The sequence below is a fragment of the Zeus faber genome (assembly GCF_960531495.2).
Source record: "Zeus faber genome assembly, chromosome: 5".
In the NCBI taxonomy this organism is placed as follows: Eukaryota; Metazoa; Chordata; class Actinopteri; order Zeiformes; family Zeidae; genus Zeus; species Zeus faber.
This window is the reverse complement of record NC_137192.1, coordinates 26,981,852-27,003,536: the sequence shown is the minus strand read 5'-3', so window position 1 is coordinate 27,003,536 and position 21,685 is coordinate 26,981,852. Positions and strand designations below refer to the sequence as shown.

Here is a 21,685-nt window from a genome sequence, read left to right as displayed (position 1 = left end):
TCAGAGTTAAAACATTGCAGGTGTGTGTGAGTGGGTGTAGGGTTGGGACAATAAGTAAAACAAAACCAGAGAGACTATTTGGCATTTTAAATATTTGGTAAATAGGAAGGTTTGTTGTGTGGGTGGCAGGCGCACACACACTGCAAGTAAATGGTTGAGTACCGAAGTTAAAGGTTTATTTTAGACTGCGTACAGAGCCTGTACGTCGTAACCAGAGCATTTATTAAAATACAGTGTAATCATTAATCTGAGGAGTAGCGCGGCAGTTACCATGGTGAGAGTAACCGATGACCACGGAACAGTCTAGCTTGTTGGACCGCGGCCTCCGAAACCCAGCGCACACACGCGCACACGCGCACACGCGCACACACGCACACACGCACACACGCACACACACACACACACACACACACACACACACACACACACACACACACACACACACACACACACACACACACACACGTGTGTGTGGAATGCGGACGTCACTCTGCGAGAACATGTGGATTTGAGTCCGGTCCAATTCGCTGTAATCAAAACAGGTCCCGGAGAAGTGGTGACGATTACATGGGTGACACAGCATCCAGGCATTGAAAGTACTACAAGTTTTATTTTTTACATGACTTAAAAAAAAAAAAAAAAGTTCTTTTGCCGTTTAACAAAACACGATGTTTAATCTGCAGAAAGTGTCGACGCCAAAGGAACTTTATTTCAAGACGATTGCACTTCTGTGATGAGGTACGCACCTGACACAATGCCAACTTGTTGTGTTTTGTCTTTTTTTCGTAGATGAGCGAGCGTTCCTCTAAGATGGGTGCGGAACAAACAAATGGGTCATCTCGGGCCGAATAAAGTAACCACGAAAAACAATAACAACAACATGAAAAAAAAAAAACAAAAAAAAAAGAACAGTCTGTCAGTGAAATCTCTCTGCATGATGAGGCCTTCCAGAGACTGAGAAAGGAAGGGGGGGGGGGGGAATGACTGAATGTTTTCAAATGATCGCTCCAGAAATGCGGAGCAAATAAAAAAAAGAAAAAAAGGAAAAAAAAGAAAAGAATGAAGCTGCCTCCTCATTGGTCGATCCCTCGGCCAATGAGGAGAAGGAGGCGCGGGGGTTAGAGGAGAGGAAAATAAATAACTGGACCGTGAGCGTGTACCGTGATGAGGGAACCCCGTTGCACAGCGTTAGTGTTACAAAATGGAGGGGAGGGAGGGAGAGGCAATAAGAAGAGAGAGAGAGCAGAAACGGAACAAAACAAAACGTACAGATCTGTTTACAAAATAACTTGTTACCTTTTTTTTTTTTTTTTTTTTTTTTTTTTAAGTTGGGGAAGGGCACAAAAACAAATAAAAAGGTCATATGTACCGTTCTGGCAGCTGAAATGCTCCCCTCCTGTCCCCTCCTCCTTTAATGACCGCTCTCTTTGTAAGAACAAAAAACCTGACAAAGCGGTCTAACGAAGCCTCTGATTGGACAAAACAGCACCGATAGAATTACTGAAAATCAAGGAGGAGGGGGAGGAGTCAGTCAATAGATTGAGTCACTTAATTTTTTTTTGTTGTTGTCGTTTTGCTCCCGGATTTGTTGCTACTGAGTTCCACGCGGCTTTGTGGCCGGCTGAAGAGGTAAAGAGGTAAAGAGGTGGAGGAGGGGGTCGAGGCACAATGTGTGTGTGTGTGTGTGTGTGTGTGTGTGTGTGTGTGTGTGTGTGTGTGTGTGTGTGTGTGTGTGTGTGTAGGGGGCGGGGCGGGGGGCAGTCATATCCGGAGTTTTAAAGCAGGGTTAAAAGGTCAGAGGTCTTGGGCGCGGGGGTCTACGCATAGATCTCTGTGGTGGGGGCCTTCTTGTAGATGGGCTTCTTCCCCAGGTCGTAGCTGCCCTCGTCCTTCTTCTTCATGCGGTAGATGAGGAGGAGGATGAGGAGCACGGCAAACATCAGGCCCACAGCGCCGCCTGCGATCAGAGCTGGAGGGGGGGAGAGACTGGGTCAGACTATTAACCCGGTGGGGGGGAGGGGGAATAAGGGAGGTTGGCGACGGATAAACAAATGAAGGGCGCATCAGCGGCTTAGTTGTTTTAGAAAAAATAAAAATTAAAGTTTGGATTGGGTAGATACTTGCGGCTGCGCTAGAACCATTTGCACATCTTAAGCGGGAAAAATCGCCACTGATAGGACTGTGGTTGTGCTGTGGAATGTATCTTCATGTGGCCTTTCCCCAATCCTCACTTGTATAAACCGCTGATCACAGTCTTCTTTGTATTTCCGTATAATTAGTCGCTGCATTTCCCCCATCCTAGTCACATTATGTTTGGGTGTAGAGATAAGACTTTACAGCCTGTGAAGTCGTATCAACACTCCCTCGTCTCCACAGAAACGTTTAATTGCAAGGCGCACAAGTTTTTTGGTTCTGGGTTACTTATTATCTGCTCGCAGACACTGTTCCTCTGTTCCCCAGTAACCCAAGAGACCGCCAGAAAACTGCCGGCTACGCATGTCTATCTTTGTGCGTGCACATTAGATTGTGAAACGAGAACAACTGTAAACCGCTCGTTATTTCTGAAAACGCATGTGTTGTATTGTCATAGGGGCGTAGTCAGAAGACTACAACCAACCCTTGGACTATATGTATTTCTGTTTATGCTGCCGGCGCTTGGTTCTTCTCTAGATACCCAGCTGTTATTAAATTGACTTAAATCTGGAAGAAGTCGTCATTTTAATGATTTCCCTCCACTCATCCTGTCAGCCGGTGAACCTGTAAAGGCTCCAGGGGAGGCCTGACCCAGAGAAAATCTTCTGCGGTAAACTTGATTATGCACCCGCGTTTCCTTGAAAGTCGCATGGAGGAAAAACAAAACAAAACAAAAAAAACAAAAAAACATGAACTGAGGTAATGACACAGTGGTATCGTCCCATCCCTAACCTCTGTATTCAACATGGTTTCATAATTAACCATTTGTAATCAAGATCCCTTGGCTAAAACAACACCATACAACGGAGCAAACCAGCGCATTTTAAGCCGCATAAGGTCAACGATCAGGTACTGTGTCGATGAGCCGCTACCCAGACACATTCCTTTTGGTTAAAAAAAAAAAAAAAAAAAAAAAAAGGCGTCCTCTGAAAATGAAAACAAGACGGGCGCACTCCCCTGCCCACTGACCTGCGAGGACCTCCGTCTTGTTGAAGATGCTCTCGTCGCTGGCGTGCGCCATGAGAACGTTTGAGGGCTGCTCCTCGCCCGCGAGGACATCGTTCCGCAGAAGGGGGATCTCGTTGCTCTCCTGGATGACCTCCACCTCGTCCACCGTGGGCTTTACCGGGCGTTCCAGCTCTGGAATGTTGTTGTCGTTCACGTCGGGCTGTGGATGAGGGTTAGAGGTGGGCTTGTTAAAACACACACACACCACAATTTCATAGTGGTAGATCCTGCCCGATCGCCATCTTGTTTGAGGATTTTGCATCCAGAGTAAATTCTGAACATATTCAGTATTTTCTAAATCTTTGAGGCTGTATATTTACCCTATACTTTCTGTATGCCTATGATACCACCTCACGCTGCTTAAAACATGCACTGCATAAAACATGTAAGGATGTCTCACCTTCTCTGATGGCGTGGCGCTCTCTTCGATTGTGGGCATGGGTGTAGCTGCGGAGGGAAGAGACGTCAAATGTTAGTCTGGTCACCACGTTTGGTCCGGTCACACTTCATAAAACACCACGCAGTCACAGTTGACAACTTAATCCAGCAAAATGAATAATCACCAAGTACATTTTTCATATCTCTGGAAATTGTCCTCCCCATCCTAACTTAAAGGAGTAGTGGGTGGCTACAGTCTGACACCTGGGTGACCACTCCAGTTTCTAGTGCCTTGGTCAAGGGCAATGGCATTGTTTTACCCTCAAAATCATTAATGAATCACAAACGTTCCAATAATTTAATTATGATTACTTTCAAAACATGTCTACCTGGATGCTACAGCATCAAATTAAATTTTCAGTTGACAAAACTCGCATTTCTAGTGGAGCTTGAGCAGATGTGAACATTTCGCAAGAACCAACCTCCATCACCAGAGCCGGAGAACTCTGCATCGTCATCGTCCTCATCATCTTCGCTGTACAAGTCAGGGCCGTGATTATAATCCACGTCGTCGGTGAACTCAAAGTCGGAGCCGTTTGGAGAGTCCCCTGACGACACAAGGTCTTCAGAGCGCGTGGACATGGAGGCGGTTTGAGTGGTCTTCATGGGCATCCATGTCTCCGTCTCCCTCACCTGCTGGGGCACCAAGGAGCGCAACGAGGGTAAGAGGAAAACCTACAGCACATTGGACGGATTCCAACTCTTACATTCTGCATAAAAGAAAAAATATATATATTTCAAATGACAGTCGGAAAAACTAAAAATCTGTTAAATGATTGACATGGCCATCACAGGTAGACAGTTAATATTAAAAAAAAATTGCAGAGAATCGCAAAGTATTCAATATTTTAGTAAAATTGTTAGATTCCATAAGCATGTGTCCATCCAAATATAAAGGGAATATTAATCAATGTTTGAAATGTCACAATTAAATGTGAGTTAGGAGCACTTCCATCAGTTAAGTTCAGGCAAATTACCTGTAAACCCAATTTTTTATGTTCCAATGTCAATAGGTGGGCCAAATATTCAGCTGATCGAAACATGGAACAAACAGGAAGGAAAACTGTTCATATATTGATCAGAAACAAAGAAATTGATAGTCTATATTGTTGTGTTATGTTCCCTGAAAAACAGTAGATGTTATTAATGTTCACATTTTAACTCTAGCCTGTGGAAACTCATCAACATCAACAAGTTCTGTTACCACCCACACTATCAATTCTGTTAAACTTTTAGATGGCACTTTAAGCATTGAAACACATGAGTCTATTTGTGAACTCAGAATTCACTTCAGGGGAGCATGGTCAATGAATTGCAGCCTGCATTCCTTGTCTGTCAGCCAGATAAATGTAAACCAATGAGTTTCGAGCAGAACTGAACATGTGAACCACCCCAGCCTTTGGCCATCAACGTCAGGCCACCTCTGACTGTACCTGCCCCGCATACGAATCAACCTGCAGTCAGAAGTGACTCAACTGTAGCTAGATCAAGCCTATGTTTAAAAAAAAAAGAAAAAAAAAAAAAAAAAAGAAAATCAATACATTACTTTGAGCAGCCATGGTTGTAGTGGGATCAACTAAATTGTTATTTTTTTAAAGCAAATAACACCAATCTGGGTGTCAAAAATGGTGGTACTAATCTAAGCTGATTTAGATGATGAAAGAAGTTTCAATAACAACGAAACGCTCAAATTAAAATACAGGCCTATATTGAAACCCTAAATCAGTTTTAACGCGTTCAACAATTCTTCATGCATTAAAACAAATATATAGATCCCAGCTGGCCCAGTAGTGCATGAATCCCAAGGAAGCTCAACATAATGAAACGACCGTCCTAATCACATTAAGCCAACTTAATTTAATTTACCCAGTAAAAAGCATGAATGGGCTTAAGGCGCAGGAGCATTGCGGGTGCTTACTAACACCCACCTCTATTGATCTAATTATCATTACAGTGGCCACACACACACACAGCGAGGGGTTAAACAGGGTTACAGGAGAGTAAGTGACAGCAAGCAAGTGACAGAGTCCGGTTTAAGTGGAATGACACAGAGCCCACTAAGAGTTCAAATAAATGCAACCGTGTGTGTGCAATGGAGAACGGGTGGACGAGTCTCAAATGCTGCAGAAATGATCTCCTTTCCAATCGAAACATTTTTGCAATTAATTAGATCTCATTTTGGCCAATACAGGTATAATATGTTCCATCGAAACACCGCGTACATATCCTTCAGGAATGCGTTTAGTAAATTGTTTAGAGGACTTTAAGATCATCACAATCACAACATTTGTTTTTTGGAGCTCAATGACGTCGTTGAACCTAGAAGTATAGTTATGAGAAGGGCTGTTTGAATCTGCTGCCCCCGACATCATAAAATCTCCTCCATCATCGGTTCCATCTGAGTCTTTAAAAAAGGGGTCTTTATTTTAAGGGGTAACTTTGGAGACTAAGCCTAACCGGGAACACTCCACCCCCAACACCCACCACCGTCTCCACATTATTCTGCGTGTTCTGAAATGCTTATCCTTTCCATAGAGCACAAGTGTGGTTTGTGTTGAAATTCCTGCTCTAATAACGCGTGCTGTGTTTGAAGTTAATCCTCTTGCCCTCTGCCGTTAAGGCAGCCTGCGTGTCTACAGGGAAGGGAGGGAAGCCTCCATTGTTGGTGCACAGAGGTTTCAATCAGCAGGGCGGCCATCTTAAAGGTCTTTGATTCCTCTTTCCTGGGAACTGTTGTTCACCACATGTTTTTGATTCTCCCACAATCTCATTAAACCATAAATATGTCTTTTGCTCGACAAAAACATGTCCCTTAAAAAGGCAAACCTTCAGCCAATTTCACGCCCAGCTTCCCCCCTCAATTTATCGCCAAACAAGAGTAACGTATTGATGACACCATAGCCACCAGTGACAAAGCAATCAATAGTGGAGAAAAAAGGTGAAACCTGCGACTAACTCATACAATAGTTTGGAGTTGGAGGATTTTTCTCAACAGGATGATGGACGGTCGAGTCGCTCAACAGATCCGTTCGAAAGTTTCATTTTATAGAGTGGCCGAGCCAAATGTCCATATAAGTCACTCTTTGCAGAGTACCGTTCTACCAAGAGCTTGACATTTTGAACTCGCTGGAGATAAAATTAGTTACTTATCAAATATACACTGGAAAAAACTTAAATGGATTTCAGTCACCAATCAACTTAAGAAAACATTTCTATTTTTTAAACCAGTATTTCTTTAGGCTTTCTCAAATTAAAATGTGCATCTTAATTTAAGACCTAAGAAATACATTTTTATAAATGTAAGCAATTTTTTTAAGTTGATCCAACGACTGAAAATGTTCAGTGTACATGGCTGGGATGGGTATACTGTAGCAGTGAAAAACCAATGGAAATGTTGGGCAAAAAAGTTCTAGAGGTGGCCTTTTAATGGCTGTTGCTGTGTGTGTGTGTGTGTGTGTGTGTGTGTGTGTGTGTGTGTGTCTTGCCCTAAATCAAAGGCTGACAAAGAAGCACTGTCTCTGAAGTAAATCCAAAGTAGTCCCAAATCCTTTATTATGTCCTCATTTAAACCCCACACATAGAGGTTTGGAAGCTCTTAGTGTGTGTGTGTGTGTGTGTGTGTGTGTGTGTGTGTGTGTGTGTGTGTGTGTGTGTGTGTGTGGCTAATCTGGAGGAGTAAAATTGGGACTGCTGGTTCGTCATTTCCTTCTTGCTATAGAGAAGTTGTGGACACCCGCTGGTGCATGCTGGGACAAGCCCACTGAGTCACTCCATAGGCATCGCAATCATTTTTGAACATGTTCTGAATCTGGCGTAGTCAAGCTACTGACGTACAGGTGTGCTTAGGGAGTGAGTCATTCCATTAGGGTAATGTAAAAAATACTATTTCCTCAAGGTGTACTTTGCTTCTCGACGCCATTCAACTCAACTGCTTATTTCATTAAATTCTAATTGGAGATGGTGAATTTGTAAGATAATCAACCGTATATACATTATATACATAAATTATAATTTCAACATATTTGAAGTGTTATGATTGTTGTAAAGAATACTTGTTTAAAGTCAAACATGTATCTGTGTTTAGGTAGGGGTAATGGGCAGGAGCTCACTGATTTCAAAAGAGTCACAATTCGATTCAATATCCATATTGATGAGATGACTCACCACAAATCTAAACCGATCAGCCACACCAGTAAAACCAGTGAATAACATTGCTCATCTTGTTCCAATGGCCCCTGTCAAGGGGTGGGGTATATTAGGCAGAAAGTGAATAGTCAGTTCTTGGCGTTGATGAGTTGGAAGCAGGAAAAATGGGCAAGCGTAAGGATCTGAGCCACTTTGACGAGGAGCAAATTGTGATGGCTCTGTCATGGGTCAGAGCATCTCCAAAACGACAGGTCTTGTGGGGTGTTCCCGCAATGCAGTGGTTAGTATCTACCAAAAGCTGTCCAAAGAAGGACAAGCGGTGAACCCAAGGCTTATTGATGCGTGCGAAGAGTGAAGGCTAGCCCGTCTGGTCCGGTTCAAGAAACGTAATTGTCTATCATGATGAAGTATCGATATTATAATTTTCAAATCGATTTAGAAATAAAAAAAAAATTGAACTGAATTGTATTGTCAATACTGATTTTATTTTTTTTTCCCCCAACCAAGTGCTCATTTTGATATATAGTCACGTTTCAACTTAAAACAGGATTTAAACTGAGTAAAAGTAATCTGGTTCAGTACATACAAAAACAGACTCTTTCAGCTCCACTGTTTCAGAAATCCAGATATACATGATATTGTGTAGAATTCTCTATGATGACTGTGGCAAAAAATTACTCTACATCACCACTGGTACATGCATTGTTTGTATAATATTCCTAATTACAGCATTTCACAACTTATGTGCCGTGAAACAACAACATACTGCACCCTCCCTGGGGGGCTGAGACCTGTCTGAACAGGCTCCGTGTTCTTGGTGAAAAAGCACACAACAAAAGAGGGACTGGAATGAAACAGATCCAAAGCAGAGATTCTGAAGGCACTTTTTGTTATCCTGGAGTAATGATGTCAGTCATTGCATTTATTATCAGATTTGCTGGGGTGGGTGGGGGGGGGGGCATTCAAACTCTGCTGTACATGGTCAAAAGCAAAACCAAGCTGGGCCGGAAGCAAGGAAGCGGTCTTTCTCGTCCCAGTTCAATTCCATGGTTGTCTTCGGGGCAACGCATGGCTGAATGCGCGCACCTGCCCACACAGAAAGAACCAAGAGGAAAAAAAACAGGAAACTTAAGTTCTGTGCAGAAACACCTGTGAGGTCGAGTGCACATTTACAATCTTATCAAACTGTATGAACTGATAGAGTGTTCTAACTGAGCAGCCAGTTAAGCAATCAAGAAAAAACGTCACAAAACTTTCTTAACATCATGAAAATAACCACTGTTCTAGACTCCAGGCCATTCGTCCTTCCTTAAAGCTAACCTTGGACCTAATTTAATTGGACCCTTCTTTGCATCTTTCCCTTTAGAATGTAACAGTTTGCGTCAACTGGTGACGTGATAAAGACTTCTCTATCATGAAGGGGACATTGACTACCAACACTAAGCAAAGCTTGAAAGCTTTGGCCAGCCCGGCGCTACCACAGCCATTTTGTGAAGCAACCATTTTGTCGCTCCACTGAACAACAGATTTATACTCTGCCTAATGTGTAGCAGCTGATAAGCTGCGGCTGGCCAAACTGCTCTCAAAGAGAGGTGGAAAAACAACGTTTTCGGTCAGGTAGAAAGGATGTTGATGGGCTACTCTTGTAGCACACAACTCCGTTAAAGAAAAACAAATGGGAAAATATAAATCATACCACAGGCTGCACTAATCCCGATTTCTTATGACTACATGAAATATATCTATGCAGAATATGACAAACTTTGTTTAAGAAAGCACAATAACAAATGCAGTTTGATTCCAGAAATGTTTATCATTGAAAACGTGTAACCCCCAAACCCAACACACATTTGTTCAAATAGGCGACCAGGTCTTATCTCTTATAAATGTGTTATTTGGAAACAATGTTCTTGAACCAGAAATAGTCCTTTTGAGAAAATTTATCTTGGAATCTCACTTCGGCTTAACTGACAAGAGTACTGTGATCGCTTAACAAAGACTCTCTGTTTAGCCCAGACCTCTAGACTGTGGTTTTGCGGTGTTAGGTTTTGCTTGGAGTTTCCAAATCATTTATATAACACCAACCTATTAGTATTAAAAAAGAAATGAGGAAACCAAGGACGATTAAACCTCAAGAAACCAACGTAGTACCGGCAGTGATTTTGACCAATGGTTATTTTTATGTTTGTGACAATGGGTGCCTGAAACTGATGAGGGAATTCACAATTTTCATCAGTATCTTGATTTCAATATCTTCTGTGATGTCTCCTCTTCTTATTAAAAAAGTGTATTTTTAAGTACATGAAATTTATTTATTTTAATAAATCAAATTCGCAAATACAATATAGTGTCATTCTGCTGGTATAAGTTCCAAATGTGCTGGTATAGAAACAACTGTACAATAGACTCAATAGATAGACAGTTCCAAATGTCAAACAGTATTGATAAAGATAGAAATTATTCAAATAAAGACATTCGGCTTCAGACCAATTGCACCATGTGTCAATTTGGGCTTCCTTCTGGTTTGAATGGGAATATTGTTCAGAAAAAGGTAATTGTTGCTAAATAAGGAAACAGGAAATTTGTTTATGGTCCAAACTTCTGAGGCCCCGAGTTTTGTGAGTCAATGGCCTTTGAGCATGGCTTCTGTCATATCTGTAACTGTCACTGATTTCACCTTATCAGTCTACCAAAATCTGTTTCTGAACAATTTTGAGGCAAGAAATAAGCAATCCAGTTGCTGAATCTTCACTAATATTAGCTCTACAAGGGCTAATTTAAAAGTAAGTTCCGACCTTCATGGCCGTGCTTCAAGCTTGTGGGAGACACGGACACTGCGCTGAGATTTTTTTCCTTTCATGTAAATGTCAGAAAATAAACAAAAACATCTACAATAAAACCACAATTTGTGTAGATTTTTGGAGAAACGCAAAGCGGATCGCGTGCCGCAGTCTACAGTCTATGTACCGCACAGACTTTCATTTCCATCGTCTGCAGTTTCGTCACAGACAGCTGGTTCCTCTTTCTTTAAAAAGATTTGTTTGTTGAGTTAGTCAGATGGCGGCGGTTCTAATTTTTTTCATGTCTCAATGCTACGTATGCCTGAGACACAAATCGGAATGTCTTCTGAATTAGAAAACTCACAAAAAAACTGACTCAGTTGTCATATTTCTCAGTTTGTGTGTGAGTAGGCCCATCAGAGACCAAATCAATGTGCAAGAGTGCTGAAAAAGTGGGTTTTGCATAATAGGTCCCCAATTATGCAATAGAAATTTACATGCACTTTTTCAAGTGGATGTAAACACACTGCTTGATGCTAAAACAAGGCAGAAGATGTCCAAGATAAGAACCTTGACCTGGTTTAATTTTACATATCAAACAGTCAAAGTAGTATCCTGCCCCTGCCCTCTGAGCTTACCACAGCATGAAGGTCCTAAACCTCACCAGTTCCAACTCCTTATTGAGCTGAAAGGACAGTTCGTCAGGAAAGACACCTATGGATGCCAAACAACGCCGGTTGACATCGCGAGAGCATATCAATGACGAAGATGGCTGGGGCTAAGCCTTCGGCAGTTCCGCCTACATTAAACCAGGGAAACAATCCCTCCATCTGCCAACCACAGAGAGAGGCATCTGTTCCATTCACACAACAAGCTACGAAGAAGACAACACAGCACACGGGACTGAGTTTCTTTGATTGATTTTTGCAAAGTCCAACATCACTTGACCTTTTAAAGGGTGATTGCTGTTTTCAAACCCTTTTTTCCTCTGCCTTGTACCAGACTTAGGAGGTGCTTTGTCCGATTAGTTTAAGTGCCGAGCGGAGCTGGAATACTCTGTTCAACTCAGAAGTTTAAGTCAATGTAATTTCCGGAAATTGATAGATCAATTTATTTTTGAAGAAAGCCTGAAACTAGAAGGGACCTAAGTTACAAGATAGTTTTATAACAAATACATTTAACACTTAGAAGAAGAAATTAGGGAAGCACCAATTGTGACTTCTGGGCTGATACCGATGTTTAAATTCGGCCTATAGCCGATCTTTTCCCGAGTTCCCCTGAACGCAGCATCACTTCATGCTTGGGGTGCTGCAGAGAGCCGTGTCCACGTCTTCTAAAATTGATCGCGAATGGCATCCTTGTCTCAGACAAATAATTTTTTTTTTTTTAAATAAGTACTAAAATGGTATACTTATCGTACACTTTAGCGGGTGTTAAGATACCTGGGCGGGCTGCCCAAGTAAAGTCTAGGTGTGGTGTAGGAGCCAAAGCACGTCAAACATGTGGGTTAATTATACATTTAAGTGTTGTTTACATTTACATTCTACGCAAAATTATATTGACATAGACGACACAGGTTAAAAGTGTAGTGGTAATGATGTTTACGATAGACTAGCTTAGGAAGCCTTTAGTCATTCCTTTGGTTCTGTTATTCTAAATACAAAGTCATTTGTATTTAGAAAAATGTATTATTCTAAACACAAATCTGCAGTTTCCGTAGTCCAAGCCATGATTTTACCTTTTTTGTCCTTCGTGTCGCTCCGACTTCCTCATGTACACGCCAACAAGGTTAAGGTTTAGCTTTAGCCGCTTGTGCTAAGCCCGCTCTTTCCTCATTCTAGTGGGGAGTCGACGGTATTTGAGGTGGAGCAACACAGTATTCTAACCATAGTTGCGTGATTTAAGGAATTATTACTTAACTTTGGATTTACTCTTGTTAAAGAAGAATTCGTAGTGGACATTTTGTCCTTGGAAACTTGGAACTTTTGTTTGTCTTTTTATTTATTATTATTATTACTACATCTTTATTTATTTATTTTTAAACACAGGAGTCATGTGGAAGTATTTACAAGCTGTTTCAACTACCATCTAAATGATGAATGTCAGTCCCACATGTGGGGAAACACTGGATAAACATCGTCCACTGGATTTGGTGAATGTCATCTTATTTGCCGATAGGCCAATGACAGCAAACAAGGCGAATACCGGCAAATAACTTGGTGCATCCCTACTAGAAATTAATGATAGTGCCATTGATCTGCTTTTTATGAGATGTTGATGTACTGTGCAGCCTGTGATGCCTGCTTATGTGAGTCCTGCAAGCCTCTTTTTGCACTAAAGCAAGCACCCAGGGACCAATAAAGAGTGGTCCAGACACAAAGTGTGTGTGTAAGCTAAGTCAGGTGTGTGCCCACCTCTGTCTTTCCCTCTAACAAAAGGGCTGTAGATTCCTTCCACCTACTCCCTGTCTATCTATAGCCATCTTTCTAGCTCCCAGCACCAATTGAGAGACGCTATGGCAACAGGGATCACAATAGCCTAGATCTTAGCAACACACGGGTGGGGCAGAGATAAATACATAATGAGCTGTGATGTAGAAATAAAAATACAATTATTGTAGTATAACTTGGGAGTTTGTTTTTCAGCTAAATGGATGAACTTCCCAACCACATTACCCTCTCTAACATTAGAGCTAGGCTTCACATTTATAAATCCCAACATTACTTCCTCCCAACTTCCCATTACTTACCCAACATTACCTCACCACTTTTAGATTTGTTATCAAATAGTTCAAACTGGCCTTTTTAAGGACCTGCTCATCCTAGCTGGTGCCGCACCACTGAACTTCATTAATGGACCTCTTCTATCCTATCCAAGTATGACTTCCCTGTCCTGCCAAAGACATGGGAAACATTGCAGAGAGGCCAGCTGTAAGACAGACACTGAATCACTTTCCACTGATAAGCCTAATTGGGTTTCAATGACCACTCCCTGGGGGAATGTCTTATCAGAAAAATGTCAATGCCTGTAAGGATACAGATTATAGCTTTTAGTTCTATCATAATGACTTCTGAGTTACACCCTCAAGAAACCATGACTTTTATGACTGTATCATGGATTCTATAACTGATTGATCGATAAGCCAATAGCCCATGTCAAGTCAGGACAATCCTCATATTGAAGCCCTTTTCCCCACTTGTCTAATTGATTTTCGGCCTCTTTGATGGCACTACCTCTGGGAAGGATATCAATGCCTCAGTTCAAAGCCCTAATGTGCAGCTAACCTAATTGTCCAGTTAACACACAAGAACCTTAATTCAAGTCACTCTTGCCAAAAATCTGATTGACCTTTCTTTGAATTTGAATACATTTCCTGATTGCTAAATTCTCGAGGCACAGAGTTATGTTAATAAGATGTGGCCGCACCCATTTACCTTCCATTGGCAGGAAACAGGGCTCTGCTTTAGCTCATCATCCCTAATTCCAATGTCCAACATTCATCTACCAAAAGAGTGTCCAAGACAGAAGTAAAGGAAAAACAACACAGGCACGTACCCATTACTTCCTTGGATACACTTTTAAATAGCCAGTGATCCAAATCATAATTGTAATCAAAAACAGAATGTTGCTGCTCTGCCGCAGTGGTGATTCCAGAGTGCATAATAGTGTCTGTCTGTCTCCCTCTCTAACTGTAGAGTGGTCCAGAATTCAATAACAGGCATGAGGTTCACTGGACTCTGTGCTATGGTTGAAGGACCAAGGAATGTGTCTCTCTCGTTCTGTGGGTCAGTCAAAGCAACCAAGACCTTGGCTGCACAGTGAGCCACCACATTCCTCTTGTCTAGGACAGTTCTCAACCAATTTTTTTTTTTTTATATCACAGGCACATCATTGGATAATATTTTGTCAAATAGCGGTATAGCCGTGTAAATAAAATAATGGTGACGTTGAACTATTCATTCTGCTGGGGGCCCAGTTGAAACTCTTGAAAGAACCAGGAACCCACGTCTAGTCTGTGTCTAGTCTACTAGTCTACTAGTCTCACGCACGCTGAGCTTAGTGTAGTGTATCTTACATTATATGCAATCTGAGAGTAGTGTATCTTACATTATATGCAATCTGAGATGTGAACAGAATGTGTGCAGCAGATCGTCAACTAGAGTCGCACATGTTCCTTTTTCATTAAACCAACACAGTGAAATCCACTCTAGCAGGGTGGCAGCTCCTGCAATATGGGTAGATTCTAAACTGTATAATATCATATCTTGACACTATGGGAATTCCAGCAAAATGAATCCTCCCATCAATAAGAGCCTGAAATCCACAATTGATGTGGTCTAATTGAGAATGAATGATCAGTCACTAGTAAATCAATAGCCATCTGTATTCATCCCCAACACTGGGTTGATTGAAGCGGCGCTAGTCAGATTGATTTGAACTGAGAGGAGGTGAACCTCCTTCGACCGGGGTCAAACCCAAAGACTAATGGCTTCTAGATAGCAATCTCAACAGACAAGAACCTCTCATCATGCAATTATGCACAGCTCTGAACTTAAGAGATGACTTTAGTTATAGACCACTTCTTCCTCTTATCCTGGTATAAGAACTAAGATTAAAGGCTTGGTTATGGTCGGTTACACAATTACCTGTTTGTTGTCACTCAAAGGACTGTTGAAAATCACAATACTATTACCCATACGTACACTGCACAGACGTCACAAAATATAGTTTTGACGGGAATATGCTCAAACTAGCTTGACCACCATTTTCTGACCTGGTACATTAGGGATTTTTTTTTTATTTTTTTTTTAATCTACATTTCCACTGCCTTGGTGGTAGTTCATCAGCAAAACAAGACATTGAATAACTTAAAAGATAAGCATTGTCTACAACTGTGTTATTCCACTTGAGAAGGCAGCAGCACTACTGCTTTAACATGGAGGTAACAAATAGTTTGAGATTTTCATCAGAAAAAAGTTTGTGTCCATCATCATTCAGATATTTTGTTTTGAAGCTCCATGTACTCAGGTTAACTGTTTCATGTTAAAGCAATGGTGCTTCAACGGAGTCACATCAGGCAAAATCATGTCACTTTGACAAACTGTTAACATAGTTGTCCGTGGCATCAGGAGATAATTTCAAAGTCGTGTTGTTGTTTCAATGTTTCTCACAATCTAAAAATATGAGCCATCATCAGGAAAATGGTTAGAGGTCAGAGGTAATGTAAAATATAAATAAACTTAATATTTGACACCAGTATGGTAGTTTAAAAACGAAAACACGTTTTCAAAGCAAAAAGGACACAGAGTGTGATGAAAACACTTGCCTTATGCCGAAATATATTAATGCCGTGCTGTCAACCACAATATCTAGTAGTTAAAAAAAAAAAAAAAGGGAGGAGGGGCCATGTAATCAAATTCCTCAAACTTTTCTCAGTCGCCAGCAGGAAGACACCCCCACCCCACACTCCAACATTCCACGCTCCAAAGGGATTTTATAGACCAGCGGACAGCAATGCAGGAACCATTATTACATCCTTGCGATACTATTTATCAAGCTCCACAGGCATTCAGTCACCCCATCATGCAAAGAAAGGAAAAATGTGAAAAGAAGAAGAAGAAAAAAAACAGCTCATTCTCGTGCAAATGATTAGGGTCTAGATTCACAACCGGTCACATTCCAACAGGACGGAGTTAAGACCCCAAAAGGCAACAAGCTGGGGTCTGGTTGTCTAACATGGATTAGGCCGATTCAGGGGTAATTGGGGTTTGATGCACTTATAAAAAAACAAAACAAAAACAACTGCTTCATGCGTGTTTTTGTCATTTAGGTTTGATTCACCAAGTGTACAGACTGGTTAGAGTGACTGCTCAATGGCTAAATTGAAAATTAACTCACAAGGGCTGATTCTAATCCTCTCAAACTGAACAAAAAATGAGATTTGCCTTCTGTTCAATTCAAAATATTCACTGAGATGAACCTATATGGTTGATTTAGACCATAAAATGGCAAGGAAATCCGCAATTATGGAAAAGGCACATTACTAATTATCTTAAAGAATACTTCCCACCCTTCAACCCAAGAAGACATCTTGAAATTGCTTAATGATTACTAAGCTCTCAAAAATGTTTGATAATTTACATTTTGAAAGTATGAAACAACTTTAGGCAAACACATTTTCTTATAAATTGCATTTTTATATAAGATACCCCACTACATCAATCATTTAATTACTGGCATTTAATTAGATAATATTTTGAACCACCGTGGCTCAAAAAATTAATTGGTTATTTAAAGTAACGGACAAAAGAGCACTGTCCGACAACACTCACACACACACAGAACAAAGCTGCCAAGTATATATTGCCACACATTTTTGTTCATACGAGACAAAAAAAATTCGGAGGATAGAGAAAACAAATCCCACCAAGTGCGAGACCTGTTTTGCCCTGTCTGCAATAAGCTGATATGGTCGTCTAGCATGTGCTGACGACTAGCATGTGCTGACGACCACAACACCAGAATATCTGGCAAAAAGAAAAATACAGCACACAGCCCTCGGCTATCCTGGTCTCCTCATGTTTTCCCTACTATTATAGAATCACTCTTAATGACCACACTTTGTGTAATCATTAGGTCAAATGATCGTCAAGTTTTTTTGTTATTAAAATGTGGATCCCTAATCAGCCTTATTGTTACACGGTGAGCTGTGAACGAAGGCTCCTTTACCTTGGGATGGTAGCTCAGGCGGTAGAGCTGGTGGTATAGTAATCTAAAGGTTGCTGGTTCGATCCCAGGCTCCTCCTGCTAGCATGCTGTAGTGTCCTTGAGCAAGACACTTAGCCCCTAATTGCTCCTGATGGCTGCGTCCATCGGCGTTTGAACAATTGTCAGTCGCTTTGGATAAAAGCGTCTGCTAAATGACTAAATGTAAATGTAAATGTACCTTATGCATCTTGTTTTGACCACTGATGACAAATTATTGAGACTAGCCTATTATGTACAGTGCTGCTGTTGATAGAGATCGTTCTGCACATACATACTGCACACGTGAAGGGACAGCTCTCAACTGTGAGTAACAGTGATGCCCTCACGATAGTCTCATAAAAAGTATATAGTGCCAGAATATGGATTGGTTGTAAGTACTTTTTGTCTCAACTGCATGACATTTGTGTGTGTGAAAATGCTAGGGCTGGGTGATATTAGCCAAATCAAATACCACTATATTTTTGACGAATGCCTCAACATTGGTGGTGGGTTAGGGTAGCCTTAAAACATCTAGAACAATCTATGGATATACAGAAAATTATAATGCTGCCTTTCCAAAGAAAGAAATACGTGGGGTAGGCCACAGTACACTCTAAAATACCATGAAAATTAACACAACAAAAAAAAAAAAGCAACAAGTACTTCTAATGTACTCTCCACAAAGGCTAGTGGCCAATCAATTTGGCCGATTGACTACAATGACAAGGCGTGCGATCTAATCACAACACATTCTGACCACGCCTACAGGCTGCCTAAAACAGCCTTTCGCATCTTGTAGCGCTTTCCATTGTTATGTAGCAAGACATTGTATCGATTAGCTGGGAACCCCAATCCCACATTCCAACGACGACCCCGGCTGCAAGAGGAGAATAGAGGAGTGGGAGAGAGAGGGAGAACGGCTGTCATAGACAGCGGCTAAGTAGCCATCAAAGGAACGAGAGGCAAAATTGGGGATGAAAACAGAGGAGGGGCACAGAGCCACTGGCCGCAGGCAACAATTGATCACAGGGAAAGAGAGACAAATAAAAAGTGTGAGAGAGACAGTGAGCAAGAATACAGACAGACAAGAGTGTAATGGACTGAGTGTGTGTGGGAATCGAAGAGAGAACAGGCAACCAGATGGAAAAGTGGGAAGTTAAAGAGAAATAGTTGGCAAACTTTGAAGTCTTCACCCATCAAAACCATTAGGGCTGGATATTGCCTACAGTCATGATACAGAGGCTTTGACATGATACGCATCATAATAGGATTGTACATTTTAAAAATTCATACAAAAAAAGTTGTGTATGTACAACCATTTTTATTACAAAGATTAATAAAAATGAGTCAGCTCCCTGACATGACAAAGAACAGCCATGGTACAATGTGGTTACGACATGAAGAATTCACCTGGTAAATCAAAGCTGTGCTATCCTGTTCTATAAACTGTATGAATTTCATTAAAAAGGAACATGTTTGAGAGGTAAAGTAATGGATGCCTGCTGTTCGAAGCGTATTCACAGTGGACCAGGTAGTCTAGCAGGCGTATGACGTGAACCTTATGAAATGGACCTGGGGGAGGGAGGGGGTCTATCGAGACCCCTCCGAGTGTGCAAAATCCCCAAGAGGACCGGTCAAGGTCACCAGAGGTCACATTCCACGGGGGCAATGCAAAAAGAACAACAGGGCAGCGGTGGAAGGATAGTGAGCAGGGAGAAAAAAAGAAAGCTTCACAACTTTGTGGAATGTGACTGATCCTTAAGGCGCGCTGGTTTCAGCCGCGGTGTGTGTGCGCGCGCGTACAAGAGTTTCCTAAAATAGCGACTCCCTCCTGGTGCTCACTTGAGATGAGACACTTGTAGAAAACCAAAGTTCAACACTTCAAACTGAGTGTAATCCACTCTCCATTGATTCCACCATGGCCCCAGGTAGACTAAGTGAGGCGCAGGCGCCGGTAAAGTACCCAGTAGGAAAAAAATACACGTGATTCTTTCGATCACTACACAGGCTTTAGAGTCACATCTCCTTGTTATTGTAGTTGAGCAGACTTGTCTTACCTGACAGTTAAGTTTAGCTTATAACCAGAAAGTCAAACGCCAATTTCAACAAACACAGGACCAATAATAATAATAAATAATGGGCGATAATCCATATCTTTAAGAATATACTACAACAATATACATTTAGTATTGTACTGCTGGTGGGAAACACGCAGCATCCAATGAGCCAACCATGTGGGATTATGAATCTGTAGGGCAGCATTGCATATTAACAGCATGAGACCTGTGCCAGTGCCAGCTGATCACCACACAGACCCAAAGCTGAAGGTTACTGGTCGACTGGTAAAGACGTGTCAGCAGTGTGGCTATTCGCCCCTTACAGCAGATTAACCACTCGACTCACCATCTGTAATGACTGTGTCCCTACCCCCTGGGGGAAGGGGCTGCGCATGTGTGTGTGTCACTTTGTGGGTGGCATTGGGATTGCCCCCCCCTGTCTATTCTCACTCATTGCAGCCAGCCTCCCCAGTACCTACCCCTTCAAACACACATCACATGGCTAGGTTATAGGAGTTGGCTGAACACATGCCCTCCTCAAATGTTTGAATAGCCAATGCTTTATAATTAGATCGTGAAGGCTCACAGGTGAGCTTGAGGACGGCCAAGAGCATGTTGGTGTAAATACCTAACACCATGTTACCTGATCCGTTATACAGCAATTATAATGCATCTATAGATCTATCAATCTCACAAACAGTGGACCTGAAAACTATTTATAGGGGTTAGGTTTAGAAGACAGAACGGACATTGAAAGAGTTTCAGATTAAGTCTCAACCCTGACAAATCCCATTAAACACACATTAAACTGTGCTCCTGCTTAACTCCCGGGCGGTGACTTAGTCAAGTTAGTCTTGGCTTTTCGTGGGAGGGCAGATAACTCAAAAGGACTCATTCATCTAAAACGGAGCAGTGCCACAGCCTCAGTGACAGGCACATCACATAGGGCTGAATAGCTAGCTAGAAGCTACCCCAACCCGGGGCCCCATGCTGGATAATGCCTTCTAGCTATAGATTCCAGTCTGTGTCCCTGTCCAGCAACCACCACCATACTAGCGTGGCCACTCTCAGAAGCCCCAAAAGGAGGACACTCTACAGCAGGTTCAAATTAGGCCACAGGGCCTATTTGATTTATTTGCTCTCTGGAGATTTCCTTGCTGAGATATGACTTCGTACACACAGCCTACCTGTCAGAGGCAACATCGGAACTATGTCCTAGAAAGCCGTTACTGTACATTCTCCAACGTACGCAAACGTCCAGTCAATAAAGCAAGAGTCAAGTTTAACTGGTAAGGACTTTGCTGGAGACCCCCTGGAACCCGTTGAGGGGTCACGGAACCCATCGTCGAGAACCAATGCTTTGGCATGGTTAAAAAAAAAAAAAAAAAAAAGAAGAAAATCAGTACGTTGCAGAGTGCCCTTTCACACACACGCACACACACACGCACACACACACACCAGAAGTTGACCGAAACCAGTCAACGGAGTTGTCACACTAGCTTCATACTGCCCTGCTGGGTGAAGTAAACCCTAACCAACATAAGACCACGGTGGCGTTCACTCGGTGGAGTAAACCACAGTCCGAGGAACGCGCTTAGCGTTAGCCGCCGTTAGCAAGGCAGCCCGCAGCCACAGGTGGGCGGCAGGGTAAACAAGCGGCGAACTCACCGACAAAGAAAAACTTACCGATTCTGAGAAGACAGAGGCGAACAGAACCAAGACGAGGCTCACTCTGAACATGGCTGCCCCTTCACGTCGATCTTCGATCACAGTCTAAATTAAACGATTGCAGTATCAATAATGATATTCAGCTTCTTTGCTTTCCAGGGCCGATGAGGTCTAAACTCGAACCCCTGAACAAAAGTGTTTTTTTTTTTTTTCTTTTTGTCTTCTTCAACAAAAGCGAGGAGGTTATTTCCAGAAAACGAAGGAAAAGTGAGTTAACGACGCTCTTTATCACCTCCCCGGCCTCAACTGCTGTATTACTCCGCGGTGACTGAGTGCGGGGCGGCCGGGGTCGGGCAGGTCTATATTTTGGACGTCCGCCTCCGCCCAGTTGCGGAGGCGGACCGATCACGGCTCGCCCTGATTGGTCCGCCTCCCGCGAGTGGGCGGCGCCGGACGCGCGTCGGGCGCGCTCGGTGGCGGCGGCGGACCAATCAGGGCGAGGAGCGGGCCCTCTGGACGCTTCCGACGTGGTTTACGGTAAAAGTCCCCTCGCGCGAGCGCCACCGGCTGGCCCCGCCCCTGCCCCCACCTCGAGCCTCGAGCTGTTCCCCGAAGTGATGGACCATAATAACAACCAAACACAGAGGT

General features: G+C 42.4%; 1 protein-coding gene across 2 annotated transcripts; it reads right to left on the bottom strand.

Annotated features, from left to right (window-relative positions):
• Positions 1 to 976: 976 nt before the first annotated feature.
• sdc4 (syndecan 4) lies at positions 977 to 21,343 on the bottom strand. Of its 2 annotated transcripts, none has more exons than XM_080000076.1 (5): positions 21,056 to 21,343; positions 4,062 to 4,275; positions 3,602 to 3,648; positions 3,163 to 3,361; positions 977 to 1,969 (listed from the first exon to the last, which is right to left on the bottom strand). In XM_080000076.1, exons 1-5 carry the CDS (start codon positions 21,107 to 21,109, stop codon positions 1,818 to 1,820), a joined length of 666 nt encoding a protein of 221 aa, XP_079856202.1. In that variant the 5' UTR covers positions 21,110 to 21,343; the 3' UTR covers positions 977 to 1,817. The 2 variants fall into 2 exon arrangements, with proteins under 2 accessions (XP_079856202.1, XP_079856203.1); XM_080000077.1 differs by having other exon boundaries at positions 4,062 to 4,272.
• Positions 21,344 to 21,685: the final 342 nt, after the last annotated feature.